Genomic DNA, 23,323 nt, shown 5'->3' with positions numbered 1-23,323 from the left:
AGTTAAGTGGCGATGGGATGAGAAATGGAGAGATGAGAGAGATATGATAAGGAAGAAGGAAGGATGGGTTGATGACATGTGTGCCTGTTGCTTTTCTTTTTGCTAGGTTTGTTTGGTCGCCATATGGTCCGCACACTTTGTCATCAAGATGAAAATGGGCCTGTGCGGCTGCCCGGGCTGCACCCGGCACGAATAGTGCCGCACTCACTGTGCGCAGCCGCAGCTGTCGGCCTACCAAACGTGCCCAATATAAGTCTGCCCCTACTTTAATTGGGTAAAGCTAATGATTTTGAAGTTGAAGGGTAAGTCTGGTAGGGGTCAAGCTCGAGCACGACCAAGCCTGACTAGTATGCTTTTTCCTAGGCCTAAGCCTGGCCCAAGTAAAACATCGACACTGCCTAATTTCAAATAGGAAAAAAAATCTTTGATGTGAAAAGAGATGAATGTGAAATAAGGGTTAGGTAGAACTCACCCACCGGTGACAACATGGTTGGACTCCTAGTCAGAGACTTCGTGATGGGCGACGGTGAGAGGTGATTGGCATTGAAGGAATATGCTGCGCGTGTCGCCGTCGCATGCAGACTACACTAAGCCAAAGCGGAGTCGAGGGCGAGGCATCTAATTTCTGATCAGCTAATGTACGTGCAAGAAGTTGAGGCATCAATCAACGGCCTTGTATGATTCCATTGTCTCTGATGGGTTGAGTAGGCTTCTATCATTATGGGGGTTTCCCTAGGATTGAAGGAATGACAATTTTTTTTAAATTCCCCTTCCCAATCATTTCTAAAACTCCTATGTCTACCAACCAAACAAAATACGTCATCATCATTCCTCAAACTCTCATTCCTTCTTAATAATTCTCTCCAATCAAACGCGCCGTGAGAGTCAAAGGCAGGGCAGATCACGGACTATTTGACCCTCGTTCATTTTTTTCTTAAAACAAACTCCTTCCGTGATTACATGTAGTTGTTTCAACTGGATTTTTTTGGGGGCCGGGTTTTGACGTCTTCTGAAATTGAAAGGAGCTGTGTTCGTGATTGCAATCACGGGAGATCGAGTTGGACATTTAATTACATATCGTTGTTGTTTGCAGCTAACCATCAACCTCTTCGATCTGCCTGTGCTGCAAGCCACATCACCGTCGAGTTGACTAAAAACCAAAGATATTTTTGCCATCTGGTATTCCCACAAGTACATACACAAAGCCTCTGATTATTTTCATTGTAACACAAGTTCTCTTGCATTAATGAAATGTATCTGCTACATTTTGCTCTCTTTTTAATTTTTTTATGGTTTTCTACTTAAAGATGCATATTATGGACAAAATATGCACACTGCATTTATAGAAACACACTCAAACTCCCCCCCCCCAACTCCCAAATAAAAAAAAAAACCTTATATCCACCTAATAATAAAACTAGGAACTAGACACATACTGATGAATATTGCAAATCTTGAAGCCAAACATCTCAACCATTTTCCTTCACAAAATAAGTAAATGTGTGCACCACGCAAATTAAAATATCATGTATATATCCTTCCTCTAACTTCAAATACAAGTCATGTTATGTAAAACAGTACAATTAAGGAAACGACTCAAATAATTTTATCGCCCTAATACATTAAAAAGTGACTTATTTATTTATTTATTTATTTGTAAGAGTGATACCATTTATTTGGTAAGAACAAACCAAAGCAAAATGATGAAAGATTGAAGGTTCTATTTTTTTATGAGAGGTTGTAAAACTAATTAACTTAAATTTTGGAAAATAAGACGTAAAGTAGGATTAAAAATTACATTTATAAGCAAAGAAAATACTACACAATTACACATTACCACAAAACAGAGGACAGTACTAAATCCTCTATTTCTATTTAAAGAGAAAATGATAAATAACTGGTCGATCCGCTCTAAAGAATTTCTCTCTACAATACAAAAATCATGGCTCTTATTACAACTAATAGTAATGCTACACATACTTAAAATTTCCTTAAAACTTATAACAAAAATCTCATAATAGAAGATTCAACCATAATGTGACAAATCCGTATTTGTAAAAAGTTTATAAAAAAAATAGTACACGTATATCGTTTCCCTACTGCTAATTAACCCTCTATAAATGCATGCCTCTCACCACTCTCCCTCCATTGCCATTTCCCCTACTCTCTCTCTCTCTCTCAACTCTCAAGCCAAGAATTGTCAGGGACACGTAGCCATGAGGACGATGGTTGCGGCGCCGCCGCCGTCGCCGGCGATGGCCGTCTCGCCGTGGCACTCGCCGGTGCCGTACCTGTTCGGCGGGCTGGCCGCCATGCTGGGGCTCATCACGCTCGCGCTCCTCATCCTCGCCTGCTCCTACTGGAAGCTCAACAACTACCTCGGCACCGGCCACTCTTCCTCCGCCGCCGCCGCCGCCGGAGATGGAGGCGACGGCGATGGCGGCTCGAAGTTGCCGGCGACCGCGGTGGCCGCGTTTCCGGTGGTGTACGGGGACCTCGTCGCCGTCGTCATGGCAGGGGAGAGGATGCCCACGTTCTTGGCCGCGCCGATCGTCCGTCGACCGCCGTCCACTGACACCTCCTCCTCCGCCGTTGCCGAGGTGGCCTCGCCGGAGAACGGATGCGACGCGGCGGAGGGAGGCGCGGCCAGCCGGCCACCTCCGCAGCCGGTGGCGGCGAGGCAAGCCGTACAGCTAGCTCAGCTCTGAACTTCCAACTGTAAAAAGGAGAATTTGTGGGGGCCTTTTCTGATAATTTTTTTGTCTCCTTTTTTCCAAATCGTACTCTTTTTTTCCTATTTTCATCTCTACTAGGATTGTAAATAATATATTGGTGAGAATTCAGATGAAGAATAATTTAGTTGGAGATGAAAATATGATAGGAATGTTGTAGATTCTCGTCGAGCAAATATAATTAATCTTCAAACAACCAGCATACAAAAGAGCACGACAGCATGACACTCCCACACAAACCATACATATTCTACTATTCTAGGATATGTTATGCCAAGTGCTAATTGAGCATTCTAATTATGCAACCTCTAATTCTATCTATAAAACCTTCACGTACCTTTGAAATTATTTTCCTCACTATCGAAATATGAGTCGCGTCTAGGTTTTTTAAAAGGACGGTTTTACATGACTTCTATATAAAAAATTAAACGTATTCAAAAGTTGCAGGCAAAATAAATCATGCAACTCTCATATATATACACTTATATGTTTGCTTAATTACCTTTTTCCCCCTTTTATGTGAACTTTAGACTGGATTTCATGGAAAAGATGTCCTAGCTTCATGTCCAAAGGAAAAACCGGGCGGGAAAGCTGGAGTCGGTTGCTTCCGGTGATAAAGTTGCTTATTTGGTTGGCAAAAGGACACCCTTTTGCTTTGTCACGTAGACAACTTTGTCTCATCAAATTGAAGAGGAAGCCCTCATACTATAGATGTTGGGGATGTTCATATAAATGTTGGATTTTGATCAAATTTTGTTAGAAAGTTGTTTTTCTTTTTTTTTTCTTTTGGCAAATGGACACCTTTTGCTTTGTCACGAAGCTAACTCTTTCTCATCAAATTAAATAAGATGGCTCTAACTCATATCAATTCTGAAGCTTGGAGATGTTCATCTAAATATCGGATTTTGATCAAATTTTGTTAGTAATTTGTATTTCCTTTTCTTTTCAGATCTGATTAAGTTTGCAGTAACTAGCACAGGTTCGGTTGCTGACAATTGAGCTGTTTGTGGCTGATTAACATTGGGCCCTGTAGGCCCAGTACTAGTTCTTCTCTTGAATCACCAGAACCACAGAATTCAGATCGAATCCTGCCAAAGTGATGGTCGTTGTAAGCTGTGATGCATGAATAATAAATTAATAATCAAGTCATTTTTTTTAGGTATACATTGACCACAAGTAGCTCTCTACAGGTTATTAATGAAAACTATGTATATATGTTTGACTACACATTGAGAGAAAATGACTGCTACATGGCAAATGCAGAAGAAAGTTTTAGAGAAGATAAAAAGAAAATTAAAGGGAATATGTGTGTGTGAGAGAGAATTCAAGGAGGAAATTAAAGGGGACCGACCTAGCTACACGAGTGGACAAATCCGATGGTACATGGGACTAACTGTACCTACACGTCGTCACATACATATGCGACACTGAGACGACATTGCAAAATGAGCTGTCTGTTTAACACCTGGTTTAAGTTCACAACCTACTCTTCTATTGGATTACATTACTCTCCATGGAGTGATTTTGGGACTGCTCGCTTGTGGCTGCCGCAGCCGCGTGCTACCGATCAACGTCTTTAATTACCTTCTCTTTCAACGTATGGGGAAATATATAGATACCCTATTTTCATTGTAAGCTAGCTAGTGTATTAAGTAGCTCATTCGTGCGACTATAGTCATCAATCATGTTATAAATGGTGTGTAAGAAAATATATTAATGATAATATGAAATTAAATGATTAGTTATTCAAAACGTATAAAACATCTGAATTTGTTCGAAACTTAATTAGTTGATATAAATTAAATTAATTACATGTATATACACTTGTATAGATACACAACTTTGAGTATTCTTAAGATTAGGAATACTCATGTTTAATTGTAGAGTTTAGAGTACCATGTTTACACAGTTTTTACTTTGTAATTAATTATCTGAATTTAAAGATGTATTTGTAATATAAATATAGGCAAATGAATGATTTGTACATTATACAATTTACTATATTACTAAGTGCGAAAATAGAATCACATATCCTCTCTACATCAAGCTCCATGCGTTCACCTGTAATCACTTTGTCTCCTTATATACATTATGTTTTGATTAAGTAAGCGGTTATATCTCTATTTGTAAATAATAATACCTTTTTACCATCTCAAGCAAGTAGCTCTTCTATTGCCAGAGAAGGGTCACACCCTATGTTTGTTACTACTACTTTGAGTTTCATCCTATGGTCAAAATTGATTCTTGCTTTTAATCTGATGGCTAATATTCATTCGATGATGTGGCACACTCTAGTTGTATGTTCGGTTTTACTTTCATTAGATAACATTTGACGTACACCTTCTATTGTCGTAAGTATCACCAAATTTTACATTACCCTTTGATACTTTTAAGAACCACAATTCTTTTTTTTCCCGCCTAACCCAATAGCGCACCGCCACTATTGAAGAAACATCGATAGTTGTGAAGATAAATTATTGGCTCTTTCAACATCAAAGATGGCTCTCGAGTACGGTTTTGGGAAGATAAATGGTTGGGGAATGCCTGTTTAAGAGAATAATATCCTTCTCTCTATAATGTTGTTAGGCATAAACATGTAACTATTTCAGAAATTTTACAGACCAGACCTCTAAGCTTTTCTTGGCGCAAGGACCTTACTAGCTCTAAGTTAGTGGCGTGGAATCACCTTGTCTCACGCATCGCTATATTATATTATCTCACGACCAAGATGAGTTTAAATGGAATCTAACCACTGATGGCAGATTCTCAGTTAAATCTCTTTATCTTGCGTTGGTGCAGACCGATGTTCCCAATATAAACAAAAGAATCTAGAAGATCAAAGCTCCCCCTAAAGATTAATATCTTCTTATGGTACTTACGCCGTGGAGTAGTCTTAACAAAAGATAATCTGATTAAAAGGAATTGGAGAGGAAACAAGTCTTGTTCTTTCTACCTCAAAGATGAAACTATTAATCATTTGTTCTTTGATTGTCGTTTTGCCAGCGTGGTTTGGTCTTTAATCCAGATTGCTTCGAATATTAGTTTACCTAATAGTACAACTCATATGTTTGGGCAATGGATAAGAAGACAACCACGCATTTTGAGAACTTTGGTCTTATTAGGGGCAACTACCACTATTTGATCAATTTGGCTTTGCAGAAATAATGTGGTTTTTGAAAGGAAAAGCATATCTTCTCCTTTGCAGGTTATCTTTTTGACTACACATTGGCTCCGCTCATGGGCTATCCTTCAGAAGATCAATTTGCGGGGTACTATCATTGCGGCTTGTCAACAATTGGAGCTAGTGACCATGGAGTTTTCTACCCCGGCACATGGGTGGCGCTCTAGGCTACGGTTAGAGAGCTCCTGAAGTTCTTTTTGTTCATGCTATTTTGGATGATGAGTTTATCTTTTGTTTCTTTCTTGTTGGCTATGTGCACTCTTTGGGTGTAGAAGCCAGAGGTGCTCTCAGAATAATTATATCACTTGATGAAATTTACTGAGATTAATAAAGCTTCCATTATCTAAAAACTATTGAAGAAACAATTGGCCTCCTCTCAAACACTATATTTGACCATTTAAATATGTGATGTTGTTAACTTTTTAATATGATATTTGATCTTTCATGTTATTTTAAAATTTTGTGCAAGTACAGAAAAATATAAGTATGCTTAAACAAAAGTACTTATTGTGAACCTTATTGAGAAGGTTAAAATATTTATGACCGGGAAGAATACATTATACTGATCTTATCCACATTGCATATGAGTACGTGATCCCTTCCCTAATCAAGGCGTCACACACTCCCAACAAACACCCCAACAGTAAGTGTGTGGAACATATATAGGCCCCCCACAAGATCGTTGTGCAAGTGCAGCTAATGATCATCTCCTTCTAAGTGAGAGAGAAGCTAAGAAACCTCTCTAAAAAGAGATGGATGATGGATCACACACAATCACCCCCAATAATCACCTGATCTGCTGATCCTACTATGTGGGAGCCAAGTGTCCCACTGCAACAGCAGAGTGTGATTAGATCAAACCAGATGCACTAGCTACATGGATGCATATGTGTTTGTGTGTTTGTGGATCTTGGCCATGATGGTAGGCTAAGCTAGACCTGTACCCTGCACTCATGTTTCCCCTGACTTCACTGCCAAGAGAGACTAGCAACACACAGGGGATCCCTACACTGCCTTTCTTTCTTTGCTTCCACCCTAAACAAGCCTCTGCTATGTATGCTACCTTCTCTAGCTTGGTCTCTACCAACCAGCATTACTATCTCCACCAATGGCAGTTCCTTCAGTCACTAACTAATTGTCATCCTGGTTACAAGATTAGTGTGAATCTGAAACCTAATAATTGAACTTGTATGTTTTGTTGTAAATGGATATTGGATGGCATGCCTTGGGTTTAGTGGCAGCATGTGTGTACTTGCATGAAATGAGTTGGTTTTGGTCCTTAGAAAAAATCATCGATGATAGAAGATAAATGTCTTATTGGAGTAATTATTATTAGTTCACCAAGCTACAAATGGGAATTGATTCTTAATGTTGAACTGAAAATTGAAGAGACCAATAAACCCCAATGGAGGGAAGTGGACACTGAAAAATATGCTATGGTGATTTATAGTCAGTGAAAATCTTATTCAATATAATTGATTCTTACGAATGATTGAGGAATTCAACAGGAAACTCCGGATGAGTTCAGTAGGAAACAATTTTATTACCATGGGAATCATCCAATTCCTGCATTGGCATTTGGCAATGCATGACCTGTGTGGAGATTATGGATACCCCATACCCACACGGCATGTATATCCGACTGGGTATGGGGGTACTGTATGTAGATAGAATATCTTTAAGGGACTCGGGTTAAATTACAAACTTGTGTATTAAGGAAATGTCCGGAGTCTTAGTCGGTTACGATTGTATTTATCTTTACTCTCCTATTCCATTAGGAATATGGGCTATACCTTGTAGTACGGACTCCTCCCCCTATATAAGAAGGGGTCCGGGTGTCTCTTGGGGCATAACTTTTCTCCCAGATCACACGATTAATAATACACTCGGCGGATCAATCCCTGGATAGGAGTAGGGCATTACTTCTCATTAAGAATGCCTGAACCTGTATAAAATTCTGTGTCTCTAAACACATCCACTTTTCCAGCTTGATAGCCACCCCTTTTTTATTGCCGAAATCTTGTTTCGACAGTGATTCACTGTAAGGTTAATTAAAAGCTGTTGATGTAACTCGTCTAACAACTGCATTTAACGGTTCATAACCGAAAAACGGTTGCTTTTCTAGAACATGTTGATTGCATCAAACCAGTCAAGATTCTTTTCAGTGGACAGCATCATGCTTTACTACCAAACTACCAACTCAAAATTGGCATAATAGAATGTACATGTTTCTGTACTAATCACTCGAGATAAAATTAAGGACCATGAATTAAAAGCAACTCTAATTTTGTGTGTACTACATCACAGGTTGCACTACTTCTAATGGTCCATGATTTGGCTAAAGCATCAATTCTACGTACCTGTTTTTTCCCATTGTCATGTAGGTAGGTGCAGCACTGGAAACACGAACATGTATTGAAAACTAAGACCAGAGGGCAGCAAAATTCAGCATTTAGGCCAAATTTCTTTGTAACATTCCAGATTTAGAAGTTGAAAAGATATTGTGAAAATCCATATGATCAATCTTTTGCCACAACACTAACAATTTTACGGTGCCAAAATCGAAGAAATTTCACTGAATTTGCCAACATTGTAAGATCCCTCAAAAGGAAAAAAAATAAAAAATAACTCTGCAAGATCAAACCGGGTACCAATCAAGTACACCTGAAGGGTAACAATACTCTGCAAGATCCAATCAGAAGCAGCCACATTTCCTAGGTTGGCACTACTCTACAACTCCCATGCAAGCTCTACCTATCTCTGTACCTTCACGCATCTTCAGTCCCAAGCAACCCCAATTTTTCCTCTCTTTTTTTTTCTTCTTTTTGGTAATGCATGCCATGGCCATTGCCATTCTGCTGCTACTGCTGCTGTTCCTTCCATGGTGGTCGCCCACATGGCATAGAGCTCGGTCACAAGCTCGATCAGCTAATGGCCATCACTACCTCCAACTAACTAACCACCTTTTCTCTCCACTGCACAGCAACTTCATCAGTCCCATATATATCAAGGCTATCACCATGAGTGTGCAAATATTCATCCGCCCAGGCCTCCCCTACAAATACAATCTCTGTCCTTGTCGTGGCCGTCGACATCGCCGGAGTCGGAGTCGGAGCGAAAGAAAGAACAGTGCTGGCACTAGGCCACTAGCTAAGTAGCTAGCTAGCTAGTAGCAGTAGTAGCTGAAGAGGAGGAGCTAGCTAGCTGATCAGCTGAGCTGAGCTAGAGGTAGAAGAAGAAGATGGACACCATTGAGGAGAGCAGTGTGGACGATGGACGGCGGCTGATGTTGCTGGGGTCGAGGATACTGGTCGGCGTGCCCAACAACTCCCGGGGATGCTCCGAGCTGCTCTCGTGGGCGATCCGCGTCGTCGCGAGGCCCAACGATTCGGTTGTCGCCGTCCATGTTCTTGGTACGCACTTGAATTAATCTTTTTTCCTGTGTTTGACTGTGTGTTTGTGATTTGAGTTGTTCTTCTCCTTGCTTTTTGTTTGCATTGATTGATTGTTTGATTGTTAATTGCTTGATTGGTTTGTTGTTTATGGTTGTGGTGATTGATGTTGTGGGTTGTGGCAGGAGGGAGGGGGAGGAAGAACAGGCTGCAGAAGGCGAACGCGTTTGTGATCTACATGCTCGGGGAGTTTGTGGAGACTTGTGAGGCTAAACAGGTGAGATTTGATCGAAATCAAAGCGAATGCAGTTTGGTTTGGATTTATTGAGTTGTATGCACTGACCAGTTCAACCCAAAAGCCTACGCTGATAAGGAAAGGCAGACAATTCACTTTATATTCTAACAGGATTGTGTTCTCTTTTTTATTTGTTCATGCATAGGCGGTCAGTTTCTGGTGAATTATTTTTTGGTGCATTGGCTATGCAAAGATGGTACTAGTGTTCTGTTCTTTCTTTTCTCGGTTTATATTAATCTTGAATACTTTTCTTTCTGTTGGCATTTCAAAAAGAAAATCTTTTCTTCTTCTTTTATGTTGATCTTGGATTCCTTTTCTTTTTGGCGAACACATTGCAGTGGGAACTTGAAAGCAAAGTCTGTGATCATTAGTGTTAGTTTGGTGCCCCTCTCTGTCAGGTTTGTCATGTCTCTTGTCAGCTGTTAGTGTTAGGTGAAGTTGTGACTACAGTCTAGTACAGGTCATGATTAGCACTGTGCTCTGAGTCTATCTCCTCTCTCTCTCTGATTTTGTTTTTTGAAAAACAATCTAGTTTCAATTTTCTCTGTCTCTGATTTTTCTTCATGTAATTGTCAAGTCTTATCAGTTGGAATTTTGGGAAGATGTACTATCATTTGAACTTGTAGGATTACTTTTGAGTGAAGCTGAAACTAAGGGTTACAGTTATACTGAATACTGAATTTTTGGTCGTACTAATTATCTGAATCCCTATCATTTTGGTTTACCTTTTATTTATGCTGTCAGGTAAATTTGGAGGCCAAGGTGGTTTGCAGCCCAAGCATTTGGAGAGCACTTACCCAGGAAGCTACATTGACTGATGCAAACTTCCTCATTGTTGGGAGATCAGGAAATGCATATCGTAGGTAATCTCAGGAAGCTGCTTCTTTGTTCAGAAAATGAACTTGGATTTTCTTTTAGTTGATACTCTCATTAACGTAATCATGTATTATCTAGTTAGTATTCATCTCAAACGTAATTATGGATATTCTTTATCTTGATAGAAGTACTGTACAAAATATTTATCCCCACTGTTAATTAGGCCTAAAGCACTAAATGCTACAATTGTCATCATAACAGGAATCATTTTGAGGTTGCAAACTACTGCTACATGAATGCTCCAAGAAACTGTTCAGTGATTGCAGTTGGAAGGGATGGTCTACCACAGAGCACCGCTCGATTCAAGTCTCGATCATTTGATGGTAAAAATGATCATTTTTTTCTAACTTTCATCACTAGCAAGTTTCATTTACAATGTACTAATTCTGAACCTGAAATTACAGACAGTAGTATCTTCTCAAGCTCAACATGGAGCAGGAGATTTCCACCACTTCAGAAGCTACTCAGATCAAACTCAGCGCGAAAACCGGCACAATCAACGGGTGAAGCCACAGAGGACAAGAGCTCACCAAGGGCAGTTCTTGATGGTCCAGAGGCAGGGGAGCAACATGTCACTGAAGAATGCTACAGCACAACATCTAGCAATGAGGTGAGCCGGCGTGGTCAAAATGGCATCTGGAGGAGGCTATCTGACATGAAGCTCTGGCTTCCATTCCTGCGGTCCATCGATGATGAAAACGTGAATGGAGGTGATAATTCTTCGAATTATACTGAAGATCAGAAGCCTGCCTGGAGGTGTTTCAGCTACCAGGAGATTTCAGTTGCTACCAATGACTTCCATCCAGGTAAATATTTCCATCACTTAACTATGCATTTTTAATTTTATTCACCTCGAAAATTTCTATTTCAGACATGAATTCTGTTAAAAAAAAAAGGTTGTGTTTGGTTTTATAAAAGTTAGTCTGAATTTGAGAAAAATACAAATGCAGAAGCAAGTTTAGTACTAAGATTTGCAATTCATTTGATGTTTTTTCATAGATAACATGGCTGGGAGAGGAGGCTATGCAGAAGTATACAAGGGTATCCTATCTGATGGACAATGTGTAGCTGTGAAGAGATTGGCACAAGGTAAGCCAACTGAACAGAAGGAAAAAGAGTTCCTGACAGAATTGGGAATCCAGGGACATGTCTGCCACCCAAACACAGCATACCTTCTTGGCTGCTGTGTTGAGAATGGACTCTATTTAGTATTCGAGTTCTGCGAAAACGGGACACTTGCATCGGCACTGCACGGTACTGAATTTGATACAGTAGTAATTTTCAAGTATGCGTTGAAATTTTTGTTGGTAAACATGTAACAGTAGAAGATGAACTTTTGCAGGGAAGAGTGCCAAAATCCTTGAGTGGCCTTTGAGGTACAAGATTGCGGTAGGTGTCGCGAGGGGCTTGCAGTATCTGCACATGTTCTGTAGGCACCGGATCATCCATCGCGACATCAAAGCCTCCAATGTGCTACTTGGTGATGATTTTGAGCCTCAGGTAGCCCCCCATTTTCATGCTGAAAAAATGGTTTTGGCCATGCGCTTTGCACAACAATGGAATCAAATTGGATCAAACATGTTAAGATTTAATAAGAACTGTGGCATCTGTAACAGATATCAGACTTCGGACTGGCAAAGTGGCTTCCCAAGCAGTGGACTCATCACTCTGTCATACCTATAGAGGGCACATTTGGGTGAGAACAGTGCTAATGTCTGAAGACGTACTATAAAAAATACAAAAACATGTGTCAATTAAGTACTATGAAGATAAAATTGCATTATGTCAACTGAATCTTTCCCTTAAATGAATTCAATGATTTGAGCAGGTATTTAGCACCAGAGTACTTCATGCATGGCATTGTCGATGAGAAGACCGACATTTTCGCATTCGGAGTTTTGCTGCTAGAGATTGTCACTGGAAGGAGGCCTATTGACTGCTCCAAGCTGAGCCTTCTTCAGTGGGTGAGTACTGAGTACCACTGCAACAATGCAAGTAGTGTAACAATTACTAGCACCTAACAACAGTTAGCATATATAGAACTCATTTTCTTCTACTGCTCCAGGCAAAGCCACTTCTTGAAGCTGGACAAGTGACTGAACTTGCAGACCCGAATCTCGGCGGCGATTATGACAAGGATCAGCTGAAGAGGATGGTCGCAGTCGCGTCACGCTGCATTATGCGACCGGCGATGTGGCGGCCCTCCATGGCTGAGGTAGAACAGTTCATCAATCCAGTGGTTGAGCAGATCAAACTATTACAACTTCTGAAACAAAAATGTTACCTATGAGCATATGACAAAATGTTCCTCCTACTGTGCATTGTCAAATTTCAGGTGCTGCATTTCCTGTCAACTGATGAGTGCCTGAAGGAGCCGGAGAAGTGGAACATTCCGGAAGACGAGGTCGACGACATGGATGATTGCACTATGTTTTCTGAATCTTTGTCTCCATGAAGACAGGCTCTGATATTATTTGGTCTTTGGCATGGCTGTTCTTCATGGTGATGTCAAGTGCTACCTTTTATGTTTCTTCTCTTGGTTTTGGAATGTTAGGTGCTTGGTATGTAATCATGCAATTTAGGGAGAAGATTTTGAAGATATGGTTCGAATTTATCTTTTTATGGATGAACATAAAAAGATCACATTTTCCTGTAAATTATTCATGAGAAAATTTGGTGCTGTTGAGCCAAGCATATATCATGTGCACTAATAAACAGCTCATTTGTAAGTATGTCTCCAAACAGGCGCTGACAAGTAGATCCACTTTTCGCCAAAATATTCATGCACATTTTAGGAGGAATGAATAATTTTGTATGTAGTAAAATCGTACAGCAAAAAATAAATAAATGGTGACAATCTTCAGAACCATACACACGTAGGACTGAAATAGTTTCATCGTAAAGGATGTAATGTGAGACCATTATAACCAGGTCAGAAACAACATGAATGTGTACAAATTATGGAATAAATGGTAAATGTGTCACATTATGCCCAGGGTTGTCTCTGGGCATAGCTAAAAACAGAATGAACATTCTGTAAATTGGAGAATGGGATTTATGCAGGCAAAGTTGTGCAAGAACTGCAAATACACAGGTTTGAAGTTGCATCCGAAAAGAGTGCTGCTCCACATCAGAGATATACATATTTCACTTCAGCAATACCGACTTATCTATAAATCCTCCAAAAAACATTTTTGAATTGGAAAATATAAATAAATCAGGAAAAATCCTATAAATGTTATAACCATGGTTCTACGTCCTCTACTATGTGGCATCAAACCATAAATAAACAAGGGTCAAATTTATATGAATTCTGGCACTTCAAAACAATCAGATAACTAAAAAGAGAGAGAAAATTATTCTTTTATATTTTATTGCAATTGGAACGAAGTGGAGCATTCCACCAGAGAACCGAATAACTGAATATTCCCAACAAGGATTCCTGATAAGGAAAACATTCCACCGGCCCAAAACAGATAACTCCTGCATGCGTCATGCCATCACCACCCAAAAACCTAAACAAACCACCATGATCAGGCACCACCCTCAATGCTCAAAATCCATTGATTAAAAGAAAGCTGCAGTCATCATGCTATTATTAATAAGAAATGACATAGGATTTGTTATCTTAGCAATGATAATTGCACCATGAAAACTACAGGTGAACAACTATATACAAGCTACCTTTGCAATACATTAATCCGCTATAATTCGATGAAGGAGATGAGGATCTACCATTGGAAAGTAGAACGGGATCGCCGAATTCTGCCATGAATGTTGACTGCAACTATGACACTTTTTTTTTTAGATAATGGGAATTTATAAAACCACAATAACTATGACGCATAACATAATTCTGCAACTACGACTTGTAAGATAGCATCAATAATTCATCATTTCATTAGCAAACAGTATAAAATGACCGCAGAAACTAAATTGACCTCTAATTCATTCATGGAAATGGAATTTTACCCAATGAAAACCTACATCATCAGTTAAAAACGACTACGGATCATCACCGTCGAATTTGGATTGCGAGTTATGTGATGACACACAATTGTTTGTGCTAGTACAACTCATAAGAGAAAAATCACATTGGATTTTTTTATTATTTCAGCACTGAACCATAGAAATTAACTACATGAGCTGTCTTACAAAAGTCACAATGCATTAATAATAATCCCCCTAATTTTAACCGATGGAATTTGGAATTCCACCCACCGAAAACCCACATCAGCAGTTAAAAATAGTGATGCGGGTTTCCACCACGGAATCAGAAAGCGACGACGAAGAAGACGACGACATGAACACCATGCGCCACCATTAGCATGACGGCGAGATTATGACATGTTGCCCTTTTCTTAATGTTTGTCTTAAGACGGGCAAACGCCATTGCCGTTGCCGCGTTGGCGCCCATTGGGAGAGGGGTTTCTGGAACTTTCTAGAAGGTTGGCACGACGCCGTAGGCCGCGGTGGCAGCGGTGGTGCTGTCCATGTAGAACCCTACGCCGTCGGCGCGGCCGTCGTCGGAGAAGGAGAGCCAGAACTTGGCCTCCTCCGTGGCGGCGGCCGTGCTGTCGTCGTCCGATGACGAGGAGGCGGCGGCGGTGGTGGCGCGCTTGACGAAGCGGCCCTTGATCCTCGGCCGCGCCTCGGCGTAGGCCTTGCGTGAGGCGTAGCGGATGGTCTTCTGGAACTTGCGGTTCTTGCGCTTCTCCCGGTAGCGCCTCACCCTCTCCTCCCTCGCCGCCGCTGCCGCGGCGACCGCGCCGGCCGCCGAGGTCGGGACGACGACGGAGTCGGCCGGTGACCACGGCGTCAACGCGGCGAGCTGGCCTGGGTGCAGCCACAGCGGCGGCGCGGCGGCGCCGTCGAACGACGACGCGAGGCCGCCGCTGCCGCAGGACATGATGTCGACGTCGGAGAGCAGGTCAAAGAGGATCCTCTCGGCGCCGCCGCCGCCGCCGCCGCCGCCGGCGCTGTCGTTGGTGAAGCTCGACGAGCTGTCGTTGGGGCTCCCCTGCCCCTGCCCCTGCACCGCCGCCCCCGCCGCCGCGGCGGCAGCCCATGACGAGGCGGCGTCGTCGTCGGGCGCGAACAGGTGGTCGTACACCCCGGAGCTCGCCGCCGCCATGGCGACCGCGAGCGGCACGCGGTCGTGGCGCGACGCCAGCGGGTTGGCCGCGTGCACCGCGGCGTCGCACGGCACGCAGAGCGCCGCCGCGTCCGCCGCGCAGTACACCGTCGCCGCGCTGCCGCACACCCCGCACGCCGCGCCGCCGCAGCTGGCCGGGCTCGCGCTGCCGTCGCTCGCCATCATGTCCTCAACAAGATCTTGCTTGCTTAGTTAGCTTGGCTAATTAATGGCTTAATCTTAAGCTAATTTTGAGCTTGAGCTTGAGATCAAGTGGCTTAAGCTAAGCTAAATTGTGTGTGTTTGTGAGTGGGAGTGAGGGTGCTGAGCTGTATAAATAGGGGGAAGAAGAGACGCCAAGAGAGGTTAAGGGGAAGGTGGAGTTGGTGAAGTGCCTAAGAGGACACGTGGAGCGCTAATGGCCAAGAGAAACTTGGCATGAGAGAGAGGAGGCCAAGTGTGATTTCAGGAGAAAATGGTAGGTGTACTATGGTAGGTACCCTTGTTTCTCGGCCTAACCAAACTGTGCATATGTCTCATTGTCTCGATATTACGCGATACAAGTAGATTCTGTAACAGGACGATTAAGATCATTTCGGTCCTGTACCATATCACATGGATTTTTCTCTAATCGGGACGCTTTTGACTTTTTAGTTTCAAATAAAATTGTTCATGTAAATATTGTAACTAATCTTGCAAAATGTGTAAATATATGTTGTCTTTATGGTTCGATTAAGATACTTTAAATATAATTGGCATGTATAAAAACTAACAAAATCATAGGTGAGGTAAATAGGATACTTACTAAGATTGATGAAAATTAATATGAACTCAAGAGGATTGTTCACCATTTTTTTTCTAGAAATAACCATTGTAGGAGTATCTTGTATCTTGGTTGCTAAGTAGGTTGGAAGGAAGCATAGAACAACATGTGATTTTTTTTTTTTTAAAAAAAGGGATTTATGCAGCAACCAATTACAAAGGAAAATAATGTTTTAACCAGACTTGGCATTCAGGACTGTTTGTATAAGGAGTTTGCCTGATGGACCCATAACTACAAATCTACCAATTAGTAACTTACTATTATTTTCAGCTCTATAGTTTACTTTTACAATTATCCATAATATAAGTTTATATGAAGAAAATCAAAATAGAACATCATTAAGTAATTTTCAACCAGGCTACGTAGAGAATAGCCCGCACATCAACCTCTTACCTATCACTCAGTCATCGCTACATCTACGAGAAAATCACTTGGCTACGCCGAGAACAGCGCATCCACCGCTGTCCTACGTCACAATCACCCCGTTAACTGTGTGCAATTCCTAGTGGACCTACGATTTTTCCACTAATCAAAACCGGGTGATTAAGCTTAAGTGATCAAAGGTGGAGAGATGAGGGTAGAGAGAGCTGTCACACTTTGGTCTGTGCCGACGTAGGGCCCACACCACACCAGAGAGCGCAGGAAATGATCTCTGGCAGATGACGTGGCGTGTGCAATCATCCAGGATGTTATATTGTGGTGGGGCCCACCGAAATTTCAACGCGCATATATAATACTGCGCTCCGATTGGTTGCAGCATGCTTGGCTTGGCTTGGTCGTCTTGATCAATCAGCTGTTGACAGTGGGGAAAACTCGGTTTTTAATTTTCAATTTTGTTTAATTTGGCTATCTCTTTGCGAAAGGGCCTATAGCCTGGTGATCACAAGAGTCTCAGTAGCACCTGAGGTCCTGGGTTCGACTCCCCTTGGGAGCGAATTTTTCAGGATTTAACGGCGTTGTGCTTTTAGTGGTAGGCGACGTACCCGTCGACAGCGAGGCGCCTGTGGTGACTTCATCAATCTCTCCAGGATTTGCCGGCCCAGCCTTCGAAGATGCTCTCATAGGGGTAGGGTTTGCGTGCATGTGTTCACAGGGGTGAGTGCGCGTGCGTTGTGAGTGTCTGCGTGCGTACGAGGCGCCTGTGGTGACTTCATCAATCTCTCCAGGATTTGCCGGCCCAGCCTTCGAAGATGCTTTCATAGGGGTAGGGTTTACGTGCATGTGTTCACAGGGGTGAGTGCGCGTGCGTTGTGAGTGTCTGCGTCGTAATTCTCAAAAAAATTTGGCTATCTCTTTCTATCTGCACTGTTTAATCCTGCCGTACAAGCTAGAAAAACTTGAAATCTGGTGGTCGCGGTGATGGTGTAGTAATAACTCTTTTCCTTCCCAAGGGAAAAAGAAATTGGTTTTGTGGTTAGGGGAAAATGGATTTTCTTCTAAGAATAATTTAGATAAGTACTACTGCAAATTAAAGACGTATTGAAGCTCATGAACCCTCTAGAACGTATGAATTTGGCATAATTAATTTGTACATGAAGTAGATGACACCCGCGCGGAAAATTGTATATATGGATAAAAATCAACTATATTTGATTAAGGGCATGTTCACTTTGATGAAAAAAAAATCTTACTAAAATTTTGGCAACTTACCAAAAATTTGGCAGGATTTCTTATATAGTTACCAAAACTTGGCAGCAAACTAAATGTAGCCATTTTTTTAGCAACTTTACCAAAATTTGGTAAGGTTGAAAAAGACATTAAAGTGAACAGGGCCTAAATAGCTAGAGTATGATAGACAAGAATAAACAGAAACTGTACCGGTTATTACTATTGGTGTTGAGTTTTTTTTTTTTGTGGCGTGGCCTTATACATGGGTTAATAATTTATTTATAGGAGTAAATTCTTAATGTGTTGTAACTAGGATTAGTTCAATTCCTATTGGAAATTGGAAGATTGCTTTTGAGTGTTGTATAAGAGGCACGGATCTTTATTTTGAGATATACTCAAGCTTACTGACTCCTTTGGACCTACCGAATTTTTGCAGGGTTTCAGTATAAATAATAGTTCAATTCCAGCATTTAGATGAATCCACATGTTCTAAATGAGGCTCAAGGCTCCATTTGGAATGCATAAATGAGATTTGTAAGAAATAATTTAGTTTTGTAGGAATATATACAAATAAGGACAGCTTGAATGGAGCCTAATTATTATAATTTAATCGCCAATCTCTTGCAACGGATTCTCTCTTAAAGTGAAATCGAAAATAGTGGTGGAGCCAACGGTGCCATCGAGTCTAAGCAACTAATAGTGTTTTCTAGTGGCCAATCAATTTTTTCATATGTTGATGGCTATCTACAATGGAGATGCCAGCGTAGGGCTCAGAATGGCACCCGACCAACCCGCTGTGTCCGATTGAAAAAGATATAACAAAACAATATGGCATAAGACCACTTGTTATTGTCCACGATACATGAAAGAATCTCTTTTTAACGTGCCAAAAATACTTTATGGGCATGATAAACAATTCCATAAAATCCAAATTACTCATTTTGTCACAAAATATAACTGCAGCGAGTAATATATATTATAGCCTAAATATGTACAGTCAAAATTCTATAATATTGCCACTATATAGTGCAAGTCGTTCATAGATTCTATACAGAACTGGAGACAAGATCACAAGATTTGCCATGCATGATAAAGGCATTGATGTCAAAACGGATTAACATTGTAATATTTGGTAATTTTCCTTATAAGCATAACGTTAGAGAATACCAAACCTGTACATTACAAACTATGTCGATCGCTTACAATGACTACTAAGAAAACATAGATACTACTAAGTATCTTTCAGTGAAAATAAAATAATTAAGGATATACTTCCACGAGCGAGCACATGTTAATTTTTTACTCTCCCTATTGTAGTATAAATTAATTCCCCATTAACCACGTACGTTAACACTGGAGGTAACTAAAGGTACCACTTAACTTTTGCCATTATCATACATACAAACAAATCAGCTGCATTACCATCCGGATAAACTTTTTTTTTACACCAAAACAAACCGAGAGCAATTGTTCTTGGTTTGGTCCAGCTAGCTAGCTAGCTAGTGGACGACGACTACTACAAAAGGTAGTATGAAACTTTTTCTTCTTGCCAAAAAATAAAACGAAAGAGAGCAAAAAAAAAAAATTACTGCTCTACTTTAGCTAAGCCTGTAGCTTAATCATGGCTTAGCTAGATCGCACTGATCTCTGATCTGATGTTGCTCCACACTGCACTCCATCATTGCGTATATTTTTGCGGCCATCGTTATCTCCTCTCTCCTCCATCGTGCTGCGAAAAGGCGGCCACTCGAAAGTCAACGGGGTCGCACGCGTTGACATTTTCGTCGAGCGCGGAAACAAAAGCCGGCTCGAGCGCACGCACGCACGCCCGCCCCGCCCGCCTCCTTTCCCGCTTCGCGAGGGCGCGACACGTGTCCTTCTGGAACATTCGGCCAGAGATCATTCATAGTACAGCAACTGATAGCGGTAAAAATTGATAGAAGTATTATTTGTAGTTAATCTAATAATCTAAATTTATAATAGTTTTATATAAATATATACAATACAATATGCAACTGATACACATACATTATTTTAAAGCTCGTGCTATAGGTCTACAGGTGACTATATATGTATATCATTTTTCTTATCTTTTACTTCCTCCGTTTTTAAATATTTGACGCCGTTAAATTTTTTAAATATGTTTGACCATTCGTCTTAGTAAAAAATTATTAATTCTTTTTCTATCATTTAATTCATTGTTAAATATACTTATATGTATACATATGGTTTTATATATTTCACAAAAGTTTTTTAATAAAACGAACGGTCAAACATGTGCTAAAAAGTCAACGGTGTAAAATATTTAGAAACTGAGGGAGTACTATCTTTTTTCTTTGCTTGTAGATGGCTTATAGCCTTCTACCCCCTATGTTTCATAATATAAGTTATTTGAATTTTTTTCTTAGTCAAACTTTTTTAAGTTTTACCAAGTTTATAGAAAAAATATAATAATATTTTCAACATAAAACAAACATATTATCAAATATATTCAATGTTAGATTTAATGAAACGAATTTAATATTTAGGTGTTGCTAAATTTTTCTATGAATTTGATCAAACTTAACATAATTTGACTAGAAAAAAAGTCAAATGACTTATAATATGAAACAAAGCGAATAGCATTATACTCTCTCTATCCTTCACTAAGTTAATCTAGTACTGCATATGATATATCTTAGTAATACGAATTTAAATAAGAGTCTATTCAGATTCATAATATTAGGATGTGTCATAATACTAGAGTAATTTATTTTGAGAAGAAGTGAATACTTGGTTAGAGCAAGGATAATAGTAAGTTATAAACCAACTACAAACTTATGTGGAGGAGAGAGGTAATAAAAAAATGAATGGTGTGGATTGACTCATGGATAAACTAGCCAATTTAGTGAAAAATTTAGCAACATCTATTATTATATATGTTAGCTTTAAAATAGACTAATACTTCCTCTATTTTATATTATAGTTGTTTGATTTTTTTCTAGTAAAACTTCTTTAAGTTAACCAAATTTATAGAAAAACATACTATTATTTTCAACACAAAACAAATATATTATCAACTATATTCAATATTGTTAGGTTTAATGAAACTAATTTTATATTTTAGATGTTGTTAATTTTTTCTATAAACTTAATCAAACTTAACAAAGTTTAACTTAAAAAAATATCGAACAACTTATAATATGAAACGGAAGGAATAGCTCACAGTGAACTCTATACTACTCCCTCCATTTCACAATGTAAGACTTTCAAGCATTACCCATATTCATATAGATGTTAATAAATTTAGATAGATATATAATATATCTATATTCATATTCATATTCATTAATATATATATATATATATATATATATATATATGTGGGTAATGCTAGAAAGTCTTATATTATAAAACGTAAGAAGTACTAAACTTGAGCAAGTTTAATAGTATAGCCCACTACTAGCTCCAATTCACCTATAGCCAAACTAATAGCCAATTCATACAATAGTTAATTACTATACTATTAATATATGGTCCCACATGTCATACACACATTGCGTTTTGGAGTCCGCGCTGCAGCTGGCTATAGATCTGTAGCCCGCTGCTCTTCTCTTTCATTTTTTATCTCATTAAAATATGTTTATAGCTGACTAATAGTCTGTTATTGTACCTGCTGTTAGTGGGCTAGTGGGAATACGAGGGACTAAAGCTAATTAATCAATAAGCTGCGGGCGTCGCTGCCTCGCCGGTAGCTATAGTTGGCGCCGGCCTAGGGACCTAGCTAGTGCCACGTCGGACTGCTTGATGCTGACGTGGGCGGCGGTTGCTTGCGTGTACATACAATTCTTTTTATTTACTAAGCATATAAAAAACCGGAGGAGTATTATTTTTGGTTTTCTGTTTTCTCTGCGTACGCTGCATCTGGTCGTGTTTGTATCTGCTGTTGTTGTTGTTTGGTTAACAGAACAAACCGTCCACGAGTGGATTTATTTATTTATTTTTGCTCTGTGTATTTGGTTGACTGAAAATGACCGGTGTTCTTTGCAAACCAATATATAAATCCATCCGTGTTAGTTAAGGTGTAAGTGCTGGATTGGTCCAGAGATGCATTTTAATAATCATGGTGCTATAAACGAGAAAATGTCTCACGAAGCATCTTACGCATATTGTCGATCTATGTGGTTTTCTGATGTACTAGTATAATAGAATTTAAATTAGTTTAGATCGTAGCATAATCCAGAGCTAACTAAGCGGTTTGCAACTGTTAATGGATTCACATTGTTTGATTCGACGGCTCAAGGCTACCCATTGCCGTCATCTTCGTACGGATTCAAATCATCGACTTTACCCTTTAAATGCAGTGGAAACCAATAATAAAAATGAATTTTAAGAGGGTGGCTTGTAGTGATTATTATAACCGTTGGAAATATAAGCACAATCTATTATATGTAATTTATATTATGTAAAGACATTAAACATATGGACATATCAAATATGCGAAACATCTTGGCTACATGTATTGGCAGTCAGTGACGGACCCAGCGTTAAAATTTAGCTATGGCGGACTAACGTGCTATATCGAACAGCATTGTAATTTCAACAAATAAACTAAAATTTGTTTATACATAAATCACACTATATTTACACTCATTAGCTAGAAAATATAGCACTACACACAATTAACAAAGGCTATAATCCTGAATTTTTTTATGTAAGTTTGACGAGTGAAATAATTTTCACAATGTGTTCCCCATTTTACAGATGTGTGCTTACTCTTGTTTTAATTTTTTTTTCGTTGTTGCTTCCTGTTGTGCCTTTTGGTTAGAGCATTGGACGGTCCGTCCAATCAACAGTTAGGCTTAAGAAAAAGAATGCAGTAATCTAGTGGGTATTTTACTAGAGGTTGCACTTATACGGGTTAATATTTTGTTATTAGACAATTCATTCATTTTTAGAGACACAAGGCAATTATACTATAGCCCTTACATCTAAGTAATCAAACAAATAGAGTTTCAACCAAACCAAATAGTCAATTAATCATCTAAATGGCCAAATGTTCAGATGTGTTACTTAGTTTGGCTATGGCATAGCTACGGCAACTGCCATATCATGCCACAAGAGAGGGTCCGCCACCGTCGACAGTCCTGACGAACTGGATAAGTTGTGTGTAGGTCGTTCACATGTCGACAATCCTGAAGAACGGGATACGTCGCACGTAGACCGTTCACACATATGTCGCGCACGTGCGCCATTCTAGGGGAGTCAAGCGAGGCGCGAGGCGAGTGCATGTTTTTCTCTAG

The 23,323-nt window shown here is 40.0% G+C and overlaps 3 protein-coding genes across 3 annotated transcripts; 2 read left to right on the top strand and 1 right to left on the bottom strand.

Annotated features, from left to right (window-relative positions):
• The first annotated feature begins 2,120 nt into the window (after positions 1-2,120).
• Positions 2,121-3,000, top strand: LOC127782842 (uncharacterized). The gene has a single exon (XM_052310116.1). The coding sequence runs from the start codon at positions 2,121-2,123 to the stop codon at positions 2,706-2,708; it is 588 nt and encodes a 195-aa protein (XP_052166076.1). The 3' UTR covers positions 2,709-3,000.
• Positions 3,001-8,775: 5,775 nt separating this feature from the next.
• On the top strand, positions 8,776-13,167 carry LOC127781263 (probable receptor-like serine/threonine-protein kinase At5g57670). The gene is made up of 11 exons (XM_052308198.1): positions 8,776-9,326; positions 9,491-9,582; positions 10,345-10,463; positions 10,678-10,799; positions 10,881-11,282; positions 11,476-11,730; positions 11,819-11,976; positions 12,093-12,172; positions 12,305-12,440; positions 12,542-12,691; positions 12,812-13,167. The coding sequence occupies exons 1-11, from the start codon at positions 9,155-9,157 to the stop codon at positions 12,929-12,931; spliced, it is 1,806 nt and encodes a 601-aa protein (XP_052164158.1). The 5' UTR covers positions 8,776-9,154; the 3' UTR covers positions 12,932-13,167.
• Positions 13,168-14,552: 1,385 nt separating this feature from the next.
• On the bottom strand, positions 14,553-15,932 carry LOC127781313 (zinc finger protein CONSTANS-LIKE 4-like). The gene has a single exon (XM_052308250.1). It carries the CDS (start codon positions 15,794-15,796, stop codon positions 14,918-14,920), a length of 879 nt encoding a protein of 292 aa, XP_052164210.1. The 5' UTR covers positions 15,797-15,932; the 3' UTR covers positions 14,553-14,917.
• Positions 15,933-23,323: the final 7,391 nt, after the last annotated feature.

Source organism: Oryza glaberrima, chromosome 8, assembly GCF_000147395.1.
Source record: "Oryza glaberrima chromosome 8, OglaRS2, whole genome shotgun sequence".
Lineage (NCBI taxonomy): Eukaryota > Viridiplantae > Streptophyta > Magnoliopsida > Poales > Poaceae > Oryza > Oryza glaberrima.
The sequence above is the reverse complement of the archived record's forward strand: the minus strand, read 5'-3'. Positions and strand labels throughout refer to the sequence as shown.